Below are 26,634 nucleotides of genomic sequence, written 5' to 3' on the forward strand. Positions count from 1 at the left end.
TTCATCAGATCCTGGCATTCAAATTTAAGAACCCACACTTCTTATCAATGTTGAACTCTTTTAGTTTCAGAGCTAATTTCTTTGTTACTTTGGCCTGGGTAGTATTTATCGCCTCAGTAAAGACAGATGCCAAGTTTTTATTTAATACTTCAACCATGCCCCATGATGCCACATGTAAATTGCCTTCTCGGTCACTAATCAACCGTACTCATCCTATTACCCCCACTTTTGCTGTGTGTATGACTGTAAAATACTCTGCATTTTCTTTATGCTAGCTGCCAGCCTTTTGTCATAATCCTTCTTTGCTTGCTTAGTATTGCTGTTTCACCCCTTCTCTGAACCTTCTGTCTCCCCTTGGTTCTCAGGTGTAATTTCTACCTGACACCTGTCAAGTTCCTTTTTTTTACTTTACCATAAATTTTACCCCTCTTTATCACCTGGGAAGTTCTGAATTTGTTTGTCCTTTCTTACCTCCATAAGGAAATGATTGTATGTGACCCATTTCTTTCTTAAAGGGAGCCAAATACGTGTTAGCTGAATATGATCTGCATGACTACAGAGGCTGTCGGGAGTGCACGTGCTTTTCAGGTCTTATCCAGTCAACTTCTTAGTTTACTCTGCCCAAGTCCTCTTGACATCAACACAGTGGATAGTGTTCACTGCACACAAATGAAGCATTAAACCTTTCAGACCTTTATACAGTGGGGAAGGCTATATTTTTTAACAAGTCTTTGAATCAAATTGTTATTAGTATTCTTTGGAGGAGATAAAAAGTGCAGTGATATGGCAGTGGCTGGGATATTTGGGGCGAGTCAAAAGGGAGGATCATAACATAAGATGACTTTACTAAAATAGTGAGAATCTTTCAGGAGCAAAAGGATAGTAAGAAGCTTTGAGATAGTGAAAGACAGTAAGGATTAAATTCCTGTAGAGTTTTTTATGGCCATAGGATGTTCTAAAAGCCGTTTGAAATCCATGAAGTACATTTGAAGTTGGATTGTAACTGCTGTTTTTAAAATGAAGAAAAGTAATTGATTGCATGTGCAAAAAGAAGAATTGTTTATTTTGTCACACCAAAGGGTTTTTTGGACACATAAAGATATTCATTTTAAAAATCTCCTTTCATGTGCCAAGTCAAGGTATCCTTCATTTCAAATGTGAAGTGAAAAAATTTATGGCAGATATCAATGTTAAAATAAATTGTTTTCTTAACACAAGAAATAATTCTCTTTTTTTTAAAACCTCAAATACTGAGGTACATCGGCGGGTCAGTATGGACTTGGGCCCAAGGGTCTGTTTCCACACTGTAGGGAATCTAATCTAATCTAATTATGATGTAAGCAATAGAAGATTGTAAGTGGCTGCTGAAAATTTTGCAATGTTAATTTTCTTAATTCATTTTACACAAATCTCATCAGCACTGCATCATGTTGCATTGTTTTAATATTTTTCTTCTACATCTGTGGTAACTTGTTAAGAATATTTTTGGTTTGTGGATGATTTTTGTTTCTACTGGTGACGCATATCAATAGCTTACTTGATACTGGGACATGTGAGAAAGTTTGTTCTGTACAGTGATAGTAACACATGTAGGGAACCTTACTGACAATCATTGATTGTTTTATCTGTGCCTGTTTGCAGATCCAGCGTCCTCTTGCAGTGCGATGTAACTGTGATGTCACAACTTCTTGCATCATGTGTGCATCCAAGAATTCAGAATCATTTGAGAATTGCTACGACATGCCTGTGTCGGAGCGGCTAGCGCTGTTAGATCCCTGTCTCCACCCGGTCCTTTCAGTTTCTGATGGTAAGTTCTGTAAAGACTATGGCTTAGTTACATTTTCAATGTAATGAGCGTCATTATATGGCACAAAAACAAATTATTGGAAAAGCTCAGCAGGTGTGGCAGTATCTGTGAAGAGAAATCAGTGTTAACATTTTGGGTCAGAACTGATGCTAGCTAGGATTATGTTGGTTTTTATGCAGATGATAGGTGAGGGAGAAGGGGGGTAAGGAGTAAATGGTCGATGGGGACAGAACCCAAAGAGAGAAAAGAACAGTTGGGCGGAGAAAGGATTGGATAATGATCTAGCTGGGAGGGTGAAGAGCTCTTAATGGAGACTGTTAATGGCTGACAATGGGTTGTGTGTAATAGTGATCATGAGGCCTTATGTGTGGGGGTGGGGGACTGGGACTTGAGAGTTCAAGCCCTAAAGTTATTCAACTCGATAGATAGTCCATAAGACATAGAAGCAGAAATTAGGCCATTCGACCCATCAAGTCTGCTCTGCCATTCTATCGTGGCTGATAGGTTTTTCAACCTCATTTTCCTGTTTTCTCCTTGTAACCTCTGATCCCCTTGACAATCAAGAACTTAGCTATCTTTGTTTTAAATATGCTCTGTGACCTAACCCCCACAGCCTTCTGTGGTATTGAATTCCACAGATTCACCACTCTCTGTCTAAAGAAATTGCTCCTTATCTCTGTTCTAAAACGTTTTCCCTTAACTCTAATACTGTGCCGTTGGGCCCTCGTCTCCTGCCAATGGAAACATCTTCCCAACATTCACTCTATCCAGACTGTTCAGTATTCTGTAAGTTTCAATCAGATCCTCCCTCATCCTTCTAATCTCCAAGTATTGACACAGTGTTCTCAAAAGATCCTGCCTTTCATTGGCGGGATCATTCTCGTGAATCTCTTCTGAACCAGCTCCTGGGCCTATACATCTTTCCTGAGGTATGGGGCCTACGATTGCTCACAGTGCTCTAAATTTAGCCTTTTAAAGTCTCAGAAGTCCATCCCTGCCTTTATATTCTAGTCCTCTGAGTTAAATGACAACATTGTATTTGCCTTCCAAACTACTGACTCAACCTGTAAGTTTACCTTTAGAGAAACCAGGACTACAACTCCCAAGTCCCTTTGCACTTTAGATTTCTGGACTTTCTCCCCATTTAGAAAACACTTTATTCTTCCTAAAAAAGATTCCTGAAGGCTGCAGGATCCCCAAGTGGAAAATGAGGTATTGTTCTTCCAGCTTATGCTCAGCTTTGCTGGAGCACTGCAGCAAGTCTGAGACAAAAATATTGGACAGGAAAACTCACTGCCACCGCCGACATAAACTACAAGTTCCAGGTCATTACCACTCATTGCATCAAAAACTTGGAAAGGAAAACTTCCTGCTGCTTTCCTGTCCTTTGAAAGCTGTGGCTGAAGGTTTCTCTCTCAGTCTGTGCCACAGCAGAAACGTAATTATGTTTTAACCAACATTTCTGAAGTAACTTTATCGTACAGTAGACTTTTTCAGCATCATTCAAGTACGCCATCTGGTGACTGCGCCATGGAACTGCAAAGGAGGTCTATGTTCCTTCTCCACTGGGAGCAGAAAAATAGGAACCTGATTCAGTCGATTGGTTCCTTGAGCCTGCTGTCCCATTCAACCTAATCTTCCACCTTGATCCCACCATCCTCCCTTAACTATCAGACATCATTTATTACCCAAAAGTCTTGTACTCTGTCTTAAATAAACAGAACCACTCAGCGTAAGTTTTTCCTACAGAATTCCAAATATTAGCACTTCTTGAGTGATTAAATTTCTCCTTTACTCAGTCTTTTAAAAAAAATTTAATTTTCTGACACCAGTTTTCTAAATTCATCAACCAAGAAAAACCTTCCCAAGCCCATTCAAGATTTTGTTGAATTTAGAGCAAGAAAGAAAACGTGCCAGCCATCTGACAGGGATTTAGATACATTTTTGAAAGGAGTCTGAAGTGTGACAAAGTATGCCTTTAACAAGGATTTGTTGTCCTGTTCCTCTTTAGATTTAGATTACTTACAGTGTGGAAACGGGCCCTTCAGCCTAACAAGTCCACACTGACCCGCATCAACCCAGGCCCATTCCCCAACATTTTGCCCCTTCACCTAACACTACGGGCAATTTAGCATGGCCAGTTCACCTGACCTGCACAATTTTGGGTTGTGGGAGGAAACCGGAGCACCTGGAGGAAACCCGCGCAGACACGGGGAGAATGTGCAAACTCTACACAGTCAGTCGCCTGAGGCGAGAATTGAACCCGGGTCTCTGGCGCTGTGAGGCAGCAGTGCTAACCACTGTGCCACCGTGCCGCCCACAAAAAGGTCAAAGTTTGTGCGAAGATTTGTAGCTCGGGTGCTCGTTGCTGTGGTTCTGTTCGCTGAGCTGGAAGTTTTTGTTGCAAACGTTTCGTCCCCTGGCTAGGCGACATCATCAGTGCTTGGGAGCCTCCTGCGAAGCGCTTCTTTGATGTTTCCTCCGGTGTTTATAGTGGTCTGTCCCTGCCGCTTCCGGTTGTCAGTTTCAGCTGTCCGCTGTAGTGGTTGGTATATTGGGTCCAGGTCGATGTGTTTGTTGATGGAGTTTGTGGATGAATGCCATGCCTCTAGGAATTCCCTGGCTGTTCTCTGTCTGGCTTGCCCTATGATAGTAGTGTTGTCCCAGTCGAACTCATGTTGCTTGTTATCTGCGTGTGTGGCTACTAAGGATAGCTGGTCATGTCGTTTCGTGGCTAGTTGATGTTCATGTATGCGGATTGTTAGCTGTCTTCCTGTTTGTCCTATATAGTGTTTAGTGCAGTCCTTGCATGGTATTTTGTACACTACATTCGTCTTGCTCATGTTGGGTATCGGGTCCTTCGTTCTGGTGAGTTGTTGTCTGAGTGTGGCTGTTGGTTTGTGTGCCGTTATGAGTCCTAGGGGTCCCAGTAGTCTGGCTGTCAGTTCCGAGATGCTCCTGATGTATGGTAGTGTGGCTAGTCCTTTTGATTGTGGTATGTCCTCGTTCCGTGGTCTGTTGTCAACCTGGTGATGAGGTGTCTGTTCATAACGCAGAGTAAATACTTTGGTTTTTCTAACATTAGACCAAAACATCCATGTCAAACCTAGGGTTTTAATTATGCTTTCAGTTGTTGAAGTTGGGGTTTTCTGTGAAGCTACTAGATACAGCTCTCTGCCTCTGCTGCTGCAGAAAGCTTGAGTTATGTCTCTGCTACTAGATTCATTTTCTTAGTGTTCCTTTTGCTGGACCAGAGATAGCAAGTGAGGGAAAGGTGTATTTACGGGATGCTGCTACGTTGGAACAGTAGTTAAATAATATATTATTGTGTTAAGTGTTTTAATAGAGTTAAAATAATGCCAATTCTTTCTTGTTGGTATTTTACTGTGGTGTAAGAGTAAAGTATGTTTTGTTTAAAACCTAGTCGTTTGACCAATTGAATCACATCTGGACTGAGCGTCCTACACTTGCATTTAAATAAGGTAAACGTTAGGGTCTAGGCTCTCTCCTTGATATTTTTTGAGGGGGTTTGATCTGGTGCATAACAAAAAATTCTTTTAGATTTGCAAAGAGATCTTGACTTCACTGGCCCTTCCCACATCAGTGTATCGGACACTTCATAACTTGGGCTTTTTTTTAATTTTTGTCGTAATACTACTCTTTTAAGAACGCAAGAAATAATAGGTCATTAGACACTGGAACTTGATTTATCAGTGCAAAATATCATAGATTATCTTCATCTGTCAGCTCCATTTTCACTCCCTTTCCATCAGTCTCAGTCTTGAATACACAAAATGATGGAGCATCTACAGCTGTCCAAGGTATAGGATTCCAAAGATTTGCAATCCTCTTTAATCAAGAAATTTCTTTACATCTCAACTCTGAATTTTCATGCGCTTGTCCTGGGCCTATGATTTCTTCTTCTGGCATCATGATGGATCATTCACCTGAAATATTAATTCTCTTTATCTCTGCTGGTGCTGTCTAACCTGCTGAATGTTTCCAACTGTTTTTTTGTCTTTATTTTCCATTTTTATCACCTGCTGATGCGCTTCTGACTCCTTGTTCTGTAGCCGCTCAAAATCGTAGGTTTCATTTACATCATGTCTCATTCCTTGAAACATCAGAGCTTAGGACCATTGTATTTAATTTCATCCTTTCATCCCCACCATCAATCCAGTAAACCTTCATTGCAGTGTCTCGAAGACACATGTATTCTTCTCTACATACAGAGACCAGAACTGTACACACTACTTCTGGTTTGGTCTTTCGAAAGCTCTAAGTTTGCAGAACACTTCCTTACTTTTGTGCTTCAAACTCTTGGCAATAAACATCAACATGTGATGTTCTATTCTAATTACTTGTGGTTGTGTATTAGTTTCCCATACCCCATGTACGAAGATTCCTAGAAAGCTTTGAATACAAGAAATAATAGGTTTTCATCAGGGGTTTTTTTGTTGGGGATGGGGGGGGGGGTGACGATGGTGAATGGCCTTGTGGTATTGTTGCTGGACGAGTAATTCAGAGACCATTGTAATCTTTTCGTGGTTGTGATTTGAATCCCAGCACATGGTGGAATTTGAATTCAATTACAAAATACTGGGGTCAGTATCTCATGACTGCCATGAAAATGTTGTTGATTCTTGTAAAATCCCCATCCAGTTCATTAATGTCCTTTACAGAAGACAGTCATCATCCTTGCCTGGTTTAGTCTGCATGTGATTCCAACAGCAATGTGGGTGACTCTTAACTGCCCTCTGAAATGGTCAGTGTCAACAGTTGCTGTTTCAACAGCTACAAAGCCTAAGGAAAGGTATAAAACTGAATAGACCACCTGACATTAAATAAGACCCCCAATAACCCTAGCAAACTCAGCTTATCTACCCTGTAAATTCCTCCTTACCACCATTTGGGGCCTAGTTCCAAAATTGGAAGAGCTGTCTCACAGCTTGGTCAAGTAACAACCTGATGTAATCATACTCTCAAATTATCACTTGCACGCAATGTTCCAAATGACAATATAACCACTCCTGGATAAAGCTCTGCCCACCAGACAGACAGACTTGGCAAAAGTGGCTGCACAGTGGCACACAGTCCTGAGAGAGTTACCGTTGGAGCCCTCAACATTAACTGCAGACCCCGTGAAGTTTCATGGCATCAGCTGAATCATGGGCAAGGAAACCTCCAACTGCTGACCAAATACCTACATCCTCAGCTCATGAATCCATACACCTTTTATGTTGATGCTATTTGGAGGAAACTCTGAAGTTGCGTGCAGAATTTACACTAGGTGTAGGACTTAGTGTCTATCATTGAGTGGCTCGGCAGCATCACTACTGACCAAGCTCGTCCAATCTTAAAGGACATAGTTGCTGAATTGGGTCTACAGATGTCAACCACTTTGCAAATACTCACTAAACAGCAATCATCTTTCCTGAAGTAGATTAAGAACAAATCCTCGAGGATGAATAAATTATAAACGCTGCAAGAACACTTCCGTTCCCCTCTTCATCCTAACTCCCTTATTCACTGAACTCCCAGCACTCTGCTCAAAGTGTTTCTGTTTCAGCATCAAAAAATTGATGCTGATTTCCTTAATTAGTTTAGCTGTTCTCAGATAGGGAGCTCTTGTATGACCCTGTTTGAGCATTAAGAAATTTGAACTTGAATAAATTATAGTTAAATGTGAAATCCCAATCAAATTACATTTTTAGCAAAAGAATTAAGGCTTCCATTCCCTTCCTTTACCTGGTCATTATCATGTTTTTGTGGGAGCTCTCAATGTGCAAATTTGCTGCAGCGATTACTTTATTACCGCAGTGAGTTGCTGCAAAAGAAACTCCATGGGCTGTATACTTTGATATGTCAGGTAGCCAAAGAAATTGTGATGGATGTAAAATTTCTGTTTTTCACTTAATCTATGTACCTCCTCACAGTTCACTTTATCAGCAAGTTTTATTTTATCATCAGCAAACTTGGATACTTTAAATTGCATTCTTCACCTAAACATGAAGTTGATTGGAAATAATTGAGTCTTCCTTTGATTTTTTTAAGCATCCAATTGCCAAACTAGAAATGACTTCCTTCCTCCCCGTTTTCTGGACTTCAGACAATTGTCTATCCATGTTGATGGACATAGAACATTACAGTACAGAACACTCGGCCCTCGATGTTGCGCCGACCTGTGAAATCAATCTGAAGCCCATCTAACCAATACTATTCCATTATCATCCTTATGTTTATCCAGTGACCATTTAAATACCCTTAAAGTTGGCGAGGGCACTCCACATCCTTGCTAATCTCTGAGTAAAGAACCTACTCTGACATCTGACCTATATCTATCACTCCTCAATTTAAAGCTGTGTCTCCTCCTGCTAGCCACCACCACCTGATCATACTGTATGTCTATTAAGTCACCTCTCAAACTTCTCTCTAACGAAAATAGCCTCAAATCCCTCAACCTTTACTCATAAGATCTTCCCTCCATACCAGGCAACATCCTGGTAAATCTCCTGTGCACCCTTACCAATGTTTCCACATCCTTCCTATAATACAGCAACTAGAACCGTACACAATACTCGAAGTGCGGCCGCACCAGAGTTTTGTACAGCTGCAACATGACCCTATGGCTCCAAAACTTAATTCCTCTACACAGTAAAACCTAACACACTGTGCACCTTCTTAACAACCCTGTCAACCTGGGTGACAACTTTCAAGGATCTATGCACATGGACACAGAGATCTCTCTGGTCATCCACACTACCAAGAATCTTACCATTAGTCCAGTACTCTGTATTCCTGTTACTCCTTCCAAAATGAATCGCCTTACACTTGTCCAGATTAAACTCGATTTGCCATGTCTCAGTCCAGCTCTATGTTCCTCTGTAACCTGCAACGTCCTTCCGCATTATCCACAACTCCACCGCCTTTCGTGCCATCTGCAAATTTACAAACCCATCCTTCTACACCCTCATCCAGGTCATTTATAAAAATGACAAACAGATCCTTGTGGTATACTGGAGTAACTGAACTCCAGGATGAACTTTTCCCATCAACCACAACCTTCTGTTTTACAGCTAGCCAACTTCCGAACCAAACCTAAATCACCCTCAATCCCATGCTTCTGTATTTAAGCAATAGCCTACCGTGTAGAACCTTATCAAATGCTTTACTGAAATCCATCTGCATCACATCATTGGCTTTACCCTCATCCACCTGTTTGGTCACCTTCTCAAAGAACTCAATAAGGTTTGTGAGGCACAGCCTATCCTTCACAAAACAGTGTTGACTATCCCTAATCAAATTATTTCTTTCTAGGTGATTACAATTCTTTCCCACACTTTTACTCACAACCAACGAAAATTACTAGGGTTGTCTCTACTCCCCTTGAACAAGGGGACAACATTTGCTATCCTCCAGTCTTCTGGCATTATTTTTTAGATAAGGACGACATAAAGGTCAAAACCAAAGGCTCTGCAATCTCCTCCCTGGCTTCCTAGAGAATACTAGGATAAATCCCATCCAGCTCAGGGGACCTATCTATTTTCACACTTTCCAAGATTGCTATAATACCTCCTCCTTATGAAGCTCAATCTCCTCTAATCTAGTAGCCTGTATTTCAGTATTCTCCTTGACAACATTATCTTTTTCCAGTGTGATTACTGATGAAAAATATTCATTTAGCGCCTCTCCGGACTCCACACACAACCTCCCGCTACTGTCCTTGCCTGGTCCTAATCTTACTCTCGTCATTCTTTTATTCCTAATATACCAAGAGAAAGCGTTAGGGTTTTCCTTGATCCTTTCTGCCAAAGACTGCTCATGTCCCCTCCTAGCTCTTCTTGGCTCTCTCTTTAGGTCTTTCCTGGCTAACTTGTATCTCTGAAGCACCCTAGCTGAACCTTCACGCCTCATCCTAACATCAGCCGCCTCCTTCCTCTGGACAAGAAATTAACTTCTTTAGTAAGCCACAGTTCCCTCACTCAACCACTTCCTCCCTGTCTGACAGGTGCATACATATCAACGACACGCAGTAGCTGTTCCTTGAACAAGCTCCACATTTCAATTGTGCCCATCCCCAGCAGTTTCATTCCCCATCCTATGCATCCTAATCGCCTCATAATCGCCTTTCCCACTGCTATAACTCTTGCTTTGTGGAATGTACCTATCCCTTTCCATCACCAAAGTAAATATAACTGAATTGTGGTCACTATCACCAAAGTGCTCATCTACCTCCAAATCTAACACCTGGCCTGAATCATTACCCAGTATCAAGTCCAATGCAGCTTCGCCTTTTGTTCGCCTTATATAGTGTCAGGAAACCCTCCTGCACGCATTGGACAACAATGAACCCATCTAAATTACTTGAACTGTGGCGTTTCCAGTCAATATTTGGAAAGTTAAAGGCCCCTGTAACAACTATCCTGTTATTTTCGCTCCTATCCACAATCATCTTTGCAATCCTTTCATCTCCACCTCTGGAAATTTTCGAAGGCCTATACAAAACTCCAACAGGGAACCTGCAACAACCATTCCTGTCCCTGCTCTATCCATGTCTCCGGAATTGCCACAACATCAAAGTCTCAGGTATCAACCCATGCTGCAAGTCCACCCACCTCATTCCGGATGCTCCTGGCATTGAAGTAGACAGACATAAAACCAACATTCTGTCTGCCGGTACACTCCTGTGACCTTGAAATCTTATTCATGACCTCAGTACTCTCAACCTCCTGTACGCTGGAGCTACAATTCAGGTTCCTATCCCTCTGCTGAATTACTTTAAACCCTCCCGAAGAGCATGAGCAAATTTCTTCCCCCTCGATATTAGTACCCTTCTGGTTCAGGTATTATAAACTGTTAATTCATGCTGTATTCTCAGCTAAGTTTTGAAGTATGTAAATTTTAGATTATGTCCTGCATTTCTGGCACACTGTTTCAGTTGGTACTATTAAGCTTGAAGATCCTTTGTTGGATATCAAGTTTTACATAGTCACAGTTCAATAAATTACTTTAGCTTTCTTAGTGGGGATATGATCCATACAGAAGACAGATGTATTTCCAATTTAATTGTAGCTGTTTAGAGGCAAATAGTAATTATCAGGTTATTCTTCACTCTATTCGACAGCATAACTTAATGGTGGAATTTGCAGTAAATTGTTGATGGTGTGTATTGGAAGGTATAAATGTTGCCTTTGTTTCTTCCCTCAGACATTCCACTGAGCATGCACTTCCAACCTGTTCTGAAAGGTCATTGGCAAAATAAATCACTGGACAAGAACAAAACCTCCAAGAAACTTTCACTGAAGCATAAAGGCTTATTAACGGCCAACCTGCCAGATCCATCACGCAGAGCACGGCAAAAGCTGACCAACTCTATACTCAGTTCAGACAGTAAGTATCAGAGCCAGCATTGTCTATGTGCTTACTTGAGGCATTTCCTTTTTTGCTTGTGTGATGTGGGTCTCCCTGCCAAGGTCAGCATTTATTGTTCACCTCTATAAAATTGAATTCAGAGGGTCAAGTCAATAACCTTGCAGTAATCTGGATTTAGACACCAGCTAAGGACAGCGAATTTCCTTTCCTACAAAAGACCTCAAAACTGCTTGGTCTTTGTGACATTCTACTGGTTTGTGACTGCCTTTAATAATGCTAGCTTTTTTCATTCTGTTGATTTGCCTGAATTTCCGTTCCACGTTGGAATTTGTACTCGTATCTCTGCATTGCCAGTCCAAACACAAAACTACAATGCTATAGCCCCTGTTTATTGATGTTTCATAATTGGAGCAAATGTACATTATGGTCATTAACACTTCTCGTTTAACATGAAATACAACAAGCTTCACTGCAGAGTTGATAAAACTATTCAAGATACTGAGTCTGTACAGAGTGGATAAAGACAATTGTTTCCAACTCAAAAGTAGATTGAGTACCAGAGGGCTAGGTTTTAAAATATTTTATAAAGAAGCAAACGCGAAGTGTGAGAAAAGCTTTCTTTGGCACATTGAATATTTGGGGTATGGAATTCAGTTCCTATAAGTGTGCCTTTGGCAGATTCAAGAGGGCATTGTTTCTATTTAATTATTGATTGTACAGTATTATGGGAAAAGACAGTAAAATGGCACGAAATTAAAATGCTCAGAGCCATTGCAGTCAGGATGGGCCAAATGGCCTCCTTCAACCTGATAATTCTGTGATTCTGTAATGTACAAAGCAGAGATAGGGAGAGAAGAGTTTTGCAAGTCTGTTCACAATGTGCTTCCAGTCAGTTCAGGAAAACAACATGGGTCAAAAGGCTCCAATGGGGAATATTTAGGGACTATTATAATCAGGTTTAGGTTATTTGTGGAAAATCCAGAATAAAAATCATCAACTTGCAGAGGACCAGTTGGGTGAGAAGGGAGCTGACCTAAGCAAATCCAAATCAAAGATTGACAGGCAGGTAATCAAGAAAAGAGACAAGATTAGAGTGGTGCTGGAAAAGCACAGCAGCATCCGAGGAGCAGGAAAATCGACATTTTGGGCAAAACCCTTCATCAGGAAGGGCTCCTGCCCCGAAACATTGATTTTCCTGCTTCTCAGATGCTGCCTGACCTGCTGTGCTTTTCCAGCACCACTCTAATCTTGTCTCTGATCTCCAGCAGCTGCAGTCCTCACTTTCGCCGAGGTAATCAAAAAAAGTCTATCTTTCAAGAGTCGAAAGTTGAGTACTGTTGAGATAAAGTCGGTATTCTCTGAATGAGACGAGACGTTTAAGCAGAAGAGACTGTTTACAAATGTCAAGTTGCTTATATCCGAGAATCAAAACTGAGTAGAGAGTCATAAAGATGTATGACATGGAAACAGACCCTTTGGTCCAACTCGTCCATGCCAACCAGATATGCTAACCTAATCTAGCCCCATTTGCGAGTACCTGGCCCATATACCTCTAAACCCTTCCAAATCATATACCCATCCAGATGTCTTTTAAATGCTGTCCACACTTCCGCTGGCAGCTCATTCCAGACATGCACCACCCTCTGTGAAAAAATTGCCCATTGTGTCCATATTATATCTACTTCTGTCATCCTAAACCTTTAGTTTTTGACTCCCCCACCCCAGTGAAAAGACTTTGTCTATTTATGGATGTCCAAAGCACATTTGATCACATATGACAGAACATGCTTTTCAGCAAAGTTAAATCTAATGGAATAAGAGAGACTGGGTCAGCATGGATAGAATGTTTATTGATATGATGAGAAAGAGGGACTAGTGGTGAATAATTGTTTTGCATTGTGGAGGAATGTATGCTGTTGAATGCCCTAAAGGTCTGTATTTCTAGATTTGCGTTGATGACTGAAATTTTGATGTCGCACAATTTTAAAATTTGCAGGTGACACAATTTTGAAATATTTTAAACTGTAATTATGTTTCATGTTGGCATAGTCTGGTGGAGTAGGTGAACTTGTGACAGAAGAGATTTGCAAAGTGCATAGTCAAGTCTTAGGGGAGGAAGAACAAAGACAATATGGAATTAAGTTCTCAGTAAGAATATTGGACTCAAAAATATCTCTTTTATTTCTCTCAGATACTGACAAATCTGCTGAGTTTTGCCAGAACTTTGTGTTTTTACTTAGGTCACCAACATTAGCAATATTTTGTTTTTATAAAACAACTGCTGCAGTTTTACAGCAGGTGCAGGAGCAAAAGAACTTGGGGATTTTTGTGCAGAAATTATTGAAAACGCTAGGATAGTTAAGAGAGTGATTAATAAGGTATACTATATCCTGAGTATTCAAACTGTGAGGCAATTATCATAATTTTGCAAAACAGGGACAGCAAGTCAAGTCGAATTAGCCCTTCTTTGTATTTGTAATACAGTAAAATTACATTATTCAACGTCAAAATTGCCACAAATAGTTCCTAACCAGATTTGAAGAATAGCAGATATCAGACAGCAGGTTTACAGCCCAGACAAAAAAACCTAATTAAACCCCAGTCGTCTTTGAAGATAGCCTCCACCGTCTCTTAAATACGTACAGAATAGAGGTATAAATTAAACAAAAGAATATATAATTGCCCAGTTCATTTAATCAATTTCAACATTATGTATCACAAGCACATGGGATTGTATCTTGCTTTATGAAGACACAGCACAATGTAAACACCTTCCAGTAGGCTCCAAGGAATATCCATGTATTTCTTAAACTGGGATTCTGTGCTCCAGACTTGTGCTCCAGTTTGCTAACAGGAGAAGAACTAAAAACACCAGAAGTCCTTCCTGCAGCTTTCACAGCCATAGCCTTTCTGTCTAAAAACATGGTTCAAACTGGTTTCTTTTTCAGATTTTCCAATATTCTCTTTGTTAAACAAGTCAACACGGGCCTTCCTGTGAAGACCTCTCCTAACATCCAAATATCTGCCAGCCTTTGAGCAAAGCTGAAACATCTATAGGCCTCCCAAGCCAGGTCCAACAGATAAATATCAGGTTGTTTGTTCCTTGCTTTTTTGTACCAAAAAACAACCTGGAAATGGTCCACAAGTCACCTTCAGTTTACCGCTCACAGTCCCAACTATAAATGAGAGCAATAAAATTATGGAGGTGTCAACAACGAATATTTATGAAATACTGAATTTACTGGCACATCGAGAATCAGAGGACACTGATTTGAAGTGATTTAGTAGCAATAACATAACAAAATTCTTGATTGCATAAAATAATTGGTTAATTATCTGAAGAGCAGTTGTGGAGCTATGTGAGAAGGAGGGTGTAGTTGAGCTGATTTGCATTATCAGGGCTAAATGGCCTTGGTAGATGTTGTAACCATTGTAATTTTACCTTGTGATTTTTCACCTAAGTCCTATTTCAGCATCATTGCATCTTGTGGAAGATTGGAGTGCTAAGATACTATAATTTTTTGTTCTCCGTGTAGCTAGATGCAACAGGAAAAGGATGAGTGGTAAAAGAATCAGTTGCATCATCAAAGCATTTTTCATTTTGCCTCGTGAGTTGTCATCTTCAGTGGACTGCCAGAAAATGTGTTTGGAACAAATTCACTAGTGCCTTGCGAGACAATTGGAAGGATAACTGAAAAAGAAAATTCACAGGAATGTCAGGAAAGGGATGAATGTCTGATTAAATAGCTCTTCCAAAGAATTAGGCCAGTAATAATGAGGTGAATCGTGCTCTGTTCTATGTTTGTTAAGCATTGTGTATTGTGCTTTTTGTATTGGGTACTTCTGTAACACTGGAGCCCACTGACTGCCATTTTGTTTGAATGATGTAGGCTAAGCATTAAACCAGCTTAGGGAAGAATTAACATTATCCCATGTTTCAGATGTTGATTGAATTAATTGACTGCTAATGTTTTATCATCTTTATCACTTCAATGCATTATCATCTGAAACAGGTGGACACTTGGGAGTGATAAAAGCTCCCCATTCATCTTTAAACTTGATCCAACGTTATGTTGCCTGTATTATAAGTTTCATCAGGTTCATGTCTCTATGCATGCTGCTTTATATTAACTCTCAGTTACACAGTAACCTCAGTTTTGATGTGGTCATTCTTGTATTCACATTTGTCTGTGGCATCACTGTTTCTTTGCACTCTCTTCCAGACCTGTAAATTTCCAAGACACATGCATTCCCCAAATTCTGGCCTCCTTGTACATCGCTATATTTAGTCACTTCATTGATGACTGTCACAACACAGCTATGGATTTCCCACTTCTCTCTAAGGCGTTATGCCTTTCCCTTAAAGTCATTTCTTAAAACAATTCCTTTGACCATATTTTTAGTCACTTGTCCAAATATCTTGTTATAAGGCTTGATGTCAGATTTAGATTCTCATTTTCTCGTTCAGATAATTTTTGTATGATTCAATGCTGCATTAAAAGTGCTATGTGAATGAACATTGTTTTAATGGTTAAAGTTTTTTTTAATGAGGAAAGTTCAGATTCAGTTCATTTGCTGTCTATTGTCCCTCAAGTTCCAAATATTAGCTGTGACCTTTGGTTCTAGTTTTGTTAGAATCAAGTAACTTAAAATGAACATTGTTCAGGAGGGTAATGCAAGTATCAAAACTGGTACATGCATATTGAGTGATTGTGTCTTATTGCAGAATATGCTCACAGTAAGAACCGTACGGAGAAGCCATTTAAACAGCACTTCGATGATTTACTATCTGTGTCTAAACTAGAGAGCACACCAGTACAGGAAAAAATTCTGAACAAGAAAAGACAGCGAGAACTTCCAGCAGAACTGACAGAAAGTAAGTTGTGCATCATTTATAACTCACTTAGAAGAGAAGAGAAACTATATAAAGGTGCAAAGATGAAGCTTAATTTATGTATTCGGTTTCAGCCACTACCTCTTTTTGTGGAAGTGCAGACACTGGGAATCGCCACTAGAGGAGTGGTGGAAGTACCACAATATACAATATCTTGTATATTTACAAACTGTTACCCTGAATAGCTTGCTGTCAACATGGGTTTCACCATCTCCAAGAAATACACTTTCTTTCAATTGGGTTTTGAATTGTTTAATTGAATGTTTGCCAACCACATGACCCTGTCAAAATGAAGACTAAGCAACTATGTGCTTGATACAATGAAAATACAGATTAATTTGCAGTTTGGGACTGTGTGGATACAGGTGTGAGCTGTTGTGCATTAAATGATGGCATTTTTTCCCTTGTGTGTTCAGCATCAAACTCGTTGGTATATTTAGATCTCTGTGCAAATTACTGAGCTTTATATGTAGATCATGGATGCTTGAAGTAAACACTTTTGTAGTGACACTGTGTTGACCAAAATCCATGTACACTTGGGTAGATAGTACTCTGAAATTTAGGGGCACTGAGGTGTGCTCAGAAATGATGCTAGAATTTAACCATTCAATTAACCACTTATCTTGCCCAGAAGTGAGCAACTAAGTATATGCATTACAGAAAAGATGTGAATGCATTGCAGAGTGTACCAAAGCAATTGACAAGAATGTTTCAGAAATGAGCAACTTCAGTCATGAGGATAGACCGAAGTCAAGAAAGTTCTCCTTGGAGAAAAAGCAGCTGGGAGGAGGTGGCAAAAAATGCTAGTCCAGCCAGTGGCTCCCACATCCCATGAGCCAAAAAAAAATTGAAAACAATTTTCTAAAGGTTTTCAAAATCATGAGCAGGATGTAGTAGACAGGGAGACTTGTAAAAGGAATAGGAATGAGAGAGCATAGATTTAGAGACATGTGCAAAAGAAATGATGGGGATGTGAGAAAAAACATTTTTATACAGCCAGTGGTTAAGATATGGAATTCATTGCCTGGAATTGTGCTGTAAACTGGTTCAAATGAAGCACTCAGAGGACGTTGAATGATTATTTAGATAGCAATAGTATGCAACAGGTTGAGGAAAAAGCACGAGATATGCATTAGGTAATGATCATTCAAAGAACCAATGCAAGCATGATGGACTGACTGGCCGTCCTGAGTGGTGCTTCTCCAATCAGTTAAATCTGAAGTCAAATGTATTTCATCTAATTTTTTATGGCACCAAAAGTCCATACTGATGAGCTTCAGGTCTACAAATAAAGTTCAGCTCTTTCTATTCAGGAATTAATGCTGATACACATAGTCATGTAGTTTCTGTGCTGTAAAACTCTCCGTTTGGCCCACAGTGGTCCATGCCAACCAAAATGTCCATCCACGCTAACCCTATTTCCCTGCACTTGGCCCATATCCTTCTAATCCTTTCCTATCCATGTATTTGTCCAAATGCCTTTTAAATGTTGTTAATGTACCCACCTCAGCCACTTCAGCTGGCAGTTCATACCATGTGCATTCCACGCTCTGTGTAAAAATTGCCCCTCAAGTTCCTTTTTATTCTTTCCCCTCTAACAAACAGATGTCCTCTAATCCTCGATTCCCCAACCCTGGGAAAAAGACTGTGTGCATTCACCCTGTCCATGCCTCCATGAACGTGTGTTCCTGTCTCACACGCACACATCCCGCCTTCAGTCTCCTATGCTCTAAAGAAAACAGTGCTAGCTTGTTCAACCTCTTCCTATAACTCAGATCGTTGATTCTAGGCAATATCCAAGTGTGGTCTCACTAATGTCCTCTCCAACTGTAATATCTTAGAATGACCGTAGAATTTGGCCACCAATAAAGACCAGAGGTAATCAAAATTAATATACCAAGCTGGCAGAAAGCTAACATTAATTTGGAGTCAGAAGTTGACAGGCAAACGAGTAATTGAACAATGGGAACCCTTAAAGATATGATTTACATAGAGATTAAACCAGCTTCTGTGAAGAGAAAAGGAAGAGCATAAAAAGCTGTGTGACTAAAGATTTGGCAGGTAATGTGAGATCAAAACAGGAGGCTTTTGATAATTGTAATGTAATTCATAATACAGTAGAGAGCCAAACTCAATATAGGAAGTAAAATATCATTAAAAAGGGGAATGAATGGATTCGTTTTCGAAGAGAAAATATATAAGCAGTTAAGATAAAAGGATTATGACTTCAGGAGGCATTTTCAGATACTGAGTGAAGATGATTGTGGAGGATTGTTGCAATGACTGCTCATGTGGTGGACAGCAGCGATACCCTCTGTACTTTCTGCGATCTGTCTTCTCCCTTTTCACATAGATTGGCACAATCACAGTATCTCGCAGGTCCCTGGCATGCTTTTTTGCTTTCAGCTGAAGAGGCGAACATTATGTTCCACCATACTTCAGTATTTTGGCAGGGATTCCATCTCCACCTCATCCCCATCATAAACGCATTTCAAATATACTCCCTCTCATTCTTAAACTACAGTGAATAAAGGTCAGTCGAACCAATCTGTCCCCGTAGGACAGCCCTGTCACACTCACATCAGCTTAGTGAACCTCCATTTCACTCTCTCGATGACCGGTATATCCTCTCCCTACAGAAACCAAAACTGCATGCAATACTCCAGGTTTGGTCTCACGAAGGCCCTGTATGGGTGGCACGGTGGTTAGCATTGCTGCCTCACAGCGCCAAAGACCCGGGTTCAATTCCCGCGTCAGGCGACTGACTGTGTGGAGTTTGCACATTCTCCCTGTGTTTGCGTGGGTTTCCTCCGGGGTGCTCCGGTTTCCTCCCACAGTCCAAAAATGTGCAGGTTAGGTGAATTGGCCATGCTAAATTGCCCGTAGTGAAAGGGCAGAAGTAAATGTAGCGGAATGGGTCTGGGTACGCTTCAGCGGGTCGGTGTGGACTTGTTGGGCCGAAGGGCCTGTTTCCACACTGTAAGTAATCTAATCTAATCTGTATAATTGCAGCCAATTAAATTCTTGCGCGATCATTTGCCTTCCTAATTGCTTATTGCATCTGCCTGTCGACTTTCATTAACTGATGACACCAAGATTTCTTTGTATATCCACACTTTCCATTAAATCATCATTTAAATAAGACTCTTTCTTCTGCTTTTCATGTCAAAAATGTGTAATTTCACATTCATCCACATTCTGCATCTGCTGCTTGCCTACTCACTCAACTTGCCTGAACCTTTTACATCCTCCTCTCAGCTCTCAATTTTGTGTCAAACTGAGAAACTTTTCATTTGGTTCACTCATCCTGTCAAATATATCTCATGAATATCTGGAGCCCAAAGATTCTTGTGGTACCCCACTAGTCATTGCCCCTTAGTGAGAAAAGATCCATTTATTCCTGTGCTGTTCCCTGTTTATCAATCAATTATCAATCTATATTACGTCTATTCCATGTGCATTAACTTTGTCCATTAATCTCCTTATGAAGGATCTTGTCAAAGGCCTTCTGAAAATCCAAATGCACCACATACACTGGTTCTTCCTTACCTATTAGACTCGTTACATCCTCAAAAAAACTCTACTAGAGGAGTTGAGCATGATTTGTCTTCATAAACCCATGGTGGCTTTGTCAAATCCTATGAATGTTATAATAGACTGCAGCATTTTCCCCACCAATGTTAGGTGAACTGGCTGTAATTCTTTTTTTTTCCTATCTCCCTTTTTAAATAGTGAGTTTTCATTTGCCACCCTCCAATTTATATGAACTACTCTGAAGTCTAAGGAATTTTGTAAGATATTCCCCAGTACAGCCATTAGTTTCAGGGCCGGTTTCATCATAGAACATAGAACAATACAGCAGAGAACAGGCCCTTCGGCCCATGATGTTGTGCCGAACATTTGTCCTAGCTTAAGCACCTATCCATGTACCTATCCAACTGCTGCTTAAAGGTCACCAATGATTCTGACTCTGCCACTCCCACAGGCAGTGCATTCCATGCCCCCACCACTTTCTGGGTAAAAAAACCTACCCCTGACATCCCTCCTATACCTTCCACCCTTCACCTTAAATTTATGTCCCCTTGTAACACTCTGTTGTACCCGGGGAAAAAGTCTCTGACTGTCTACTCTATCTATTCCTCTGATCATCTTATAAACCTCTTTCAAGTCACCCCTCATTCTTCGCCGTTCCAATGAGAAAAGGCCTAGCACTCTCAACCTATCCTTGTATGACCTATTCTCCATTCCAGGCAACATCCTGGTAAATCTCCTCTGCACCCTCTCCAAAGCTTCCACATCTTTCCTAAAGTGAGGTGACCAGAACTGCACACAGTACTCCAAATATGGCCTTACCAAAGTCCGATACAGCTGAAACATCACCTCATGACTCTTGAATTTAATCCCTCTGCTAATGAGTGCTACTACACCATAGGCCTTCTTACAAGCTCTATCCACCTGAGTGGCAACCTTCTAAGATCTATGAACATAGACCCCAAGATCCCTCTGCTCCTCCACCTTACTAAGAACCCTACCGTTAACCCTGTATTCCGCATTCTTATTTGTCCTTCCAAAATGGACAACCTCACACTTGACAGGGTTGAACTCCATCTGCCACTCCTCAGCCCAGCTCTGCATCATATCTAAGTCCCTTTGCAGCCGACAACAGCCGCCCTCACTATCCACAACTCCACTAATCTTCGTATCGTCTGCAAATTTACTGACCCACCCTTCAACTCCCTCTTCCAAGTCATTAATAAAAATTACAAACAGCAGAGGACCCAGAATTGATCCCTGCGGAACTCCACTTCTAACTGGGCTCAAGGCTAAATATTTACCATCTGCCACCACTCTCTGACTTCGACCGGTTAGCCAGTTCTCTATCCAACTGGCCAAATTTCCCACTATCCCATGCCTCCTGACTTTCTGCATAAGCCTACCATGGGGAACCTTATCAAATGCCTTACTAAAATCCACGTACACTACATCCACTGCTCTACCCTCATCCACATGCTTGGTCACCTCCTCAAAGAATTCAATAAGACTTGTAAGGCAAGACCTACCCCTCTCAAATCCGTGCTGGCTGTCCCTAATCAAGCAGTGTCTTTCCAGATACTCATAAATCCTATCCCTCAGTACCCTTTGCCTACCACCGAAGTAAGACTAACTGGCCTGTAATTCCCGGGGTTATCCCTATTCCCTTTTTTGAACAGGGGCACAACATTTGCCACTCTCCAGTCCCCTGGCACCACCCCCATTGACAGTGAAGACGAAAAGATCATTGCCAACGGTTCTGCAATTTCCTCTCTTGCTTCCCACATAATCCTAGGATATATCCCGTCAGGCCTGGGGGACTTGTCTATCCTCAAGTTTTTCAAAATGCCCAACACATCTTCCTTCCTAACAAGTATCTCCTCTAGCTTACCAGTCCGTTTCAAACTCTCCTCTTCAACAATACGGTCCCTCTCATTTGTAAATACTGAAGAAAAGTACTCATTCAAGACCTCTCCTATCTCTTCCGACTCAATACACAGTCTCCCACAACTGTCCTTGATCGGACCTACCCTCGTTCTCGTCATTCTTATGTTTCTCTCATATGCATAAAAGGCCTTGGGGTTATCCTTGATCCTACCCGCCAAAGATTTTTTATGCCCTCTCTTAGCTCTCCTAATCCCTTTCTTCAGCTCCCTCCTGGCTATCCTGTATCCCTCCAACGCTCTGTCTGAACCTTGTTTCCTCAACCTTATGTAAGCTTCCTTCTTCCTCCTTACAAGACATTCAACCTCCCTCATCAACCAAGGTTCCCTCACACGACCATCTCTTTCCTGCCTGACAGGTACATATATACCAAGGACACGTCGTATCTGTTCCTTGAAAAAGTTCCACATTTCAATGACATCCTTTCCTGACAGCCTATGCTCCCAATTTATGTCCCTCAGATCCTATCTTGCAGCATCGTATTTACCCTTCCCCCAATTGTAAAACCAGCACTGTTGCACGCACCTATCTCTCTCCATAACCAAGGTGGAAGTCACTGAATTGTGGTCACCATCACCAAAATGCTCACCCACTAACAAGTCCATCACTTGTTCCGGTTCGTTACCAAGTACCAAATCCAATATGGCCTCCCCTCTGGTCGGACAATCTACATACTGAGTTAGAAAAGCTCCCTGGACACACTGCACAAATACCGCCCCGTCCAATCTATTTGATCTAAAGAGCTTCCAATCAATATTTGAGAAGTTGAAATCGCCCATGATTACTACCCTGTGGCTTCTGCACCTTTCCAAAATCTGTTTCCCAATCTGTCTCTCCACATCTCCGCTGCTATTGGGGGGCCCTATAGTAAACACCCAACAAGGTGACTGCACCTTTCCTATTTCTGACTTCAGCCCATACAACCTCCAAAGGCAGATCCCCCTTGAACTGCCTTTCTGCAGCCGTTATACCATTTCTAATTAGCAATGCCACCCCCCCTCCTTTTTTACCACCACCACCCCCCCCCCCAATCTTACTGACACATCTGTAACCAGGAATCTCCAACAATCATTCCTGTCCCTCTTCTATCCACGTTCCGTGATGGCCACAACATCGTAGTCCCAAGTACCGATCCAAGCCTTAAGTTCACCCATCTTATTTCTGACACTCCTTGCGTTGAAGTATACACACTTGAACCCATCTCTGTGTCCGCAAGTATTCCCTGTCAGTGCTATCTTCTCCACAGCCTCCCTATATTCTTGGACATCCTGAAAAACAGCTAACCTACTTGCTGGACTACAAGTCCGGATCCCATCCCCCTGTCAAATTAGTGTAAACCCCCCCCCCCCCCGAAGAGTGCTAGCAAACCTACCTCCCAGGATATTGGTGCCCTTCTGGTTCAGGTGCAATCCGTCCTGCTTGTACAGGTCCCACCTTCCCCAGAATGCAGTCCAATTGTCCAAATACCTGAAGCCCTCCCTCCTACACCCTCCTTGCAGCCACGTGTTCAACTGCACTCTCTCCCTATTCCTTGCCTCACTGTCACGTGGCACCGGCAACAACCCAGAGATGACGACTCTGTCCGTCCTAGCTTTTAGCCTACCTCCCTGAGCCCCTGAATGACCTCCCCACCCCTCTTCCTATCTGTCATTGGTGCCAATGTGCACCACGACTTCTGGCTGCACACCCTCCCCCTTAATGATTCTGATGACACTGTCCGAGACGTCTCGGATCCTGGCACCCAGGAGGCAACAAACCATCCGAGAGTCTCGCTCATGTCCACAGAACCACCTGTCTGTCCCTCTAACTATAGAGTCTCCTATAACTGGTGCTCTCCTCCTCTCCCCCTTTCCCTTCTGGGCCTCAGAGCCGGACCTCGTGCCAGACACCCGGTCACTGCAGCTGACCCCTGCTAGGCCGTCCCCCCCCCAACAGTATCCAAAGCGGTATACTTATTGTTGAGGGGGACGACCACAGGGGATCCCTGCACTGCCTGCTTCCTCCCCTTCCCACCTCTAACTGTTACCCAGCTAACTCTGTTCTCTGGTGTAACTATGTCCCTGTAGCTTCTATCTATCACCCTCTCAGCCTCTCGAATAATCCTTAGTTCATCCAACTCCAGCTCCAGTTCCCTAACGCGCTCTGTGAGGAGCTGGAGCTGGCTGCACTTCCTGCAGGTGAAGTCGGCAGGAGCATCGGTGGTCACCCCTACCTCAAACATCCTGCAGGAGGAACATTCCCCTGCCTGCGTTGCCATAACTCTACACTTAGTCTCCAAATCAAGAACACTAATTAGCTTACCTGTTCAGCCGACTGAGTCCTTTTTTTAGGTTAGAGGAGGAGGGAGGGTGGGAGACACTACACGTGTAATGTCTCGGGTTCCTTCTCCACTCAAACTTCTTACCTTCCCAGAAGCCTCTGTTGACGACTTCCGGATTCCCGCTCCTAGTTGAAAGAAAAAACACAGACTGCGAAAAGAAAAACGTTAATTTAAACTGATCTCCGCTTACCTTCCGGCTCCCCTCTCTGTGCGCCCGCTGTAGCACTGAGCATCAGTGTCAACTATCTCCATTGCATTTGTTCCCTTTATCTAAATTCAGAACAGTAGTTTTGGATTTATCAACCTCATGCTCCATTTTAATGAATAATGACCATATTATCATTTTACCCATGAACAAGGTTATTGCTTCTGAGGAACGGTCTCTGGATCCAAAATGCTAATTCCAATTTCTCTCCAAAGATGCTGCTCGGCCCAAATATCTCCAGCAATTTGATGTTAATTAATCCATTCTCCTTGCCAAGTACCCAATCTAGAATAGCCTGTTCTCAGTTTTTAAGTGGTGATGAATCAATCATGTACACCATCCAGGATATGCTCCTACTCAATACCTTTCTAAGTTTGGTTTGTCTAATCTGTGTGATTAAAGTTGCACCCTTATTGCACAAATCATGATTCATTCTGTAATACCTTCCCATACATATCTACTATTGACTGGTAGGCTACAGACAACCCCCAACAGCGTTTTATGTCCCTCCATCCTTCCTAGTTCCACCCAAGTAGATTACATAATTTTCTCAACCAAAATCCTTCCTCACTATAGCACAGATTTTTCCTTTACTAACAATGTAACTCAACTTAGTTTCTCTCGCCTGTCCTTCCTGAATAATGAATACAGTTCCCATCCTTGTAATCCTGCAGCCACATCACTTCACAGAAGAATCTCAATTATCCGAAGAACACAGGCAAGGAGTATTTCGCTCAGTTAATTGAATTCTAGATAATCGAATGCCAGATAATGTTATTTACCCAAGCATCAGGACCTTGCGATCTTGCCAGATAATTCGATATCCAGATAATCAAAAGCCAGATATTTGAGGTTCCTCTGTAATTGCAACTATGTTATAACTGTTTGTGAATCCATTTGTGCTGCAAGTTCATTTTTCTCTCAAGACAAAACCTCTAGAGTTTTATTTTTATTCTTTTTAGTCATCTTCGCATTATTTTACACTACCTTCAGAGTTTCCACTATTTTCTTCTTTATTTTTGTTTTTTATTTCAATCATCGATTCTCTCTCCTCTGTCTCCTTGCTCAGATTGCTAATCCATTACCACACTATCTTAAAATAGCAAATGCCCCACCCCCAACTCCTATCAAAGAAAAGAGTAGGTTCAGCTCAGATGCAGCCTATCCCACTTACAGGACCAGGAATAGCCAATTCAGCCCCCTACAGTCTTTTTTTAATTATTCATTCATGGGATGTGGGCATCACTGGCTGGCAATATTTACTACCTGTGACCCACAATGCTGTGAGGAACTTCCATGATTTTGAACTAGCAGCAATGAAAGAATTGCAATATATTTCCAAGTCAGGATGGTCAGTCACTTGAGGTAGTGATGTTTCCATGTATCTGCCCTCAATTCCATTGGCTTCTACCTTAGGTAAAAGTCTCTTATGTGGGACTTTAGCACATCCATATAAGCAATACCCATAGACATTCTTCTGTCCACTACATTAGTCATCTCAAAATCTAATGAAGCTTGTCAGGCATAACTTATTTGTTATGAATCCATGCCGGCTCTCTCTGATTAACTGAAATATTTGTGTTTCAGTTACCCCATCCTTGATTATAGTCTGCACCAGTGCATCCACCACAGCATAATATGACGGTATCCCCACTAGTTTGCTCCTTACCAGCTATATTCCTTTTACGTAACTATAAAATTCTTCATGTTGATTTGATATCCCTGGCAAGTTTCATTTCTCCATCACTTTTTTAGCTCTTCTGAGCTGTTTTGTGGTCCTTTGCTGGGCTTTTTATTTTTCCCATTCACCAGATCTGTGTTGTCTTTGTGAGCTCTTTCTTTATAGTTTTATACTATCCCGTATTCTTCAGTGGTCCATGACTACTATTCTATGAAATGGAGTTTTTCCCTCCTGGATATAAGCTGGTTTTGTCATGTGCAAAATGTTTCTTTAAACGTACTCCACTGTTCTTCTGTTTTTGTGCCAATTAGCATATTTTCCTAGTTTACTGTGGACAGTGTCTGTCTCATCCTGTTAAAGTCGGTCTGACCTAAATCTAAAAGTCCAGTAACTGATGCATGTTTTTTTACTTTCAGATGTTGCATTAAATTTGATCATAACATGATCACTATTTGATAAGTGTTCATGCACAGTTAGGTAACTAATTGCATTTGGATCATTGCTTAGTACTAAATTCAGTATTGTTTGTTCCGTTGTTGAATCCAGGACACATTACTGTAGGAAACTATCCTGGGCACACTTCAGAAATTCACTACCTTTCTGACCAGTATCTGTCAGCCTCTTCCAATCCACAATAAAGTTAAAATCTCCAAAAAAGACTACTCTGGCTTTGCTACACACTCACCTAATACTAGCACTCCAGAACTACTAGTAGGAAGTTGGTACACAACACATATTACATATTTACATCCTTTACTGTTCTTCATTTCCATCCAAACAGTCTCCACGGAATGCTTTCACCTCTCATATCCTTCCTCACCATTGAAGTAATTTTGTTTCCCATCAGAAAGGTTACTCCACCTCCTCTGCCATTTTCTCT

General features: G+C 41.5%; 1 protein-coding gene across 4 annotated transcripts in view; it reads left to right on the top strand.

Annotated features, from left to right (window-relative positions):
- kansl1b (KAT8 regulatory NSL complex subunit 1b) overlaps positions 1 to 26,634 on the top strand; it is a 314,956-nt gene that overhangs the window by 252,407 nt on the left and 35,915 nt on the right. For all 4 annotated transcript variants that reach the window (XM_043675343.2, XM_043675342.2, XM_043675346.2 and 1 more), the window contains 3 exons: positions 1,642 to 1,807; positions 11,015 to 11,197; positions 15,906 to 16,055. In XM_043675343.2, the coding sequence (XP_043531278.2) occupies positions 1,642 to 1,807; positions 11,015 to 11,197; positions 15,906 to 16,055 (499 nt within the window). The remainder of the gene's footprint in view (positions 1 to 1,641; positions 1,808 to 11,014; positions 11,198 to 15,905; positions 16,056 to 26,634) is intronic.

Source organism: Chiloscyllium plagiosum, unplaced genomic scaffold (assembly GCF_037043375.1).
Source record: "Chiloscyllium plagiosum isolate Xiang-an unplaced genomic scaffold, Cpla_swu_hap1 HiC_scaffold_32, whole genome shotgun sequence".
Taxonomy (NCBI): Eukaryota; Metazoa; Chordata; class Chondrichthyes; order Orectolobiformes; family Hemiscylliidae; genus Chiloscyllium; species Chiloscyllium plagiosum.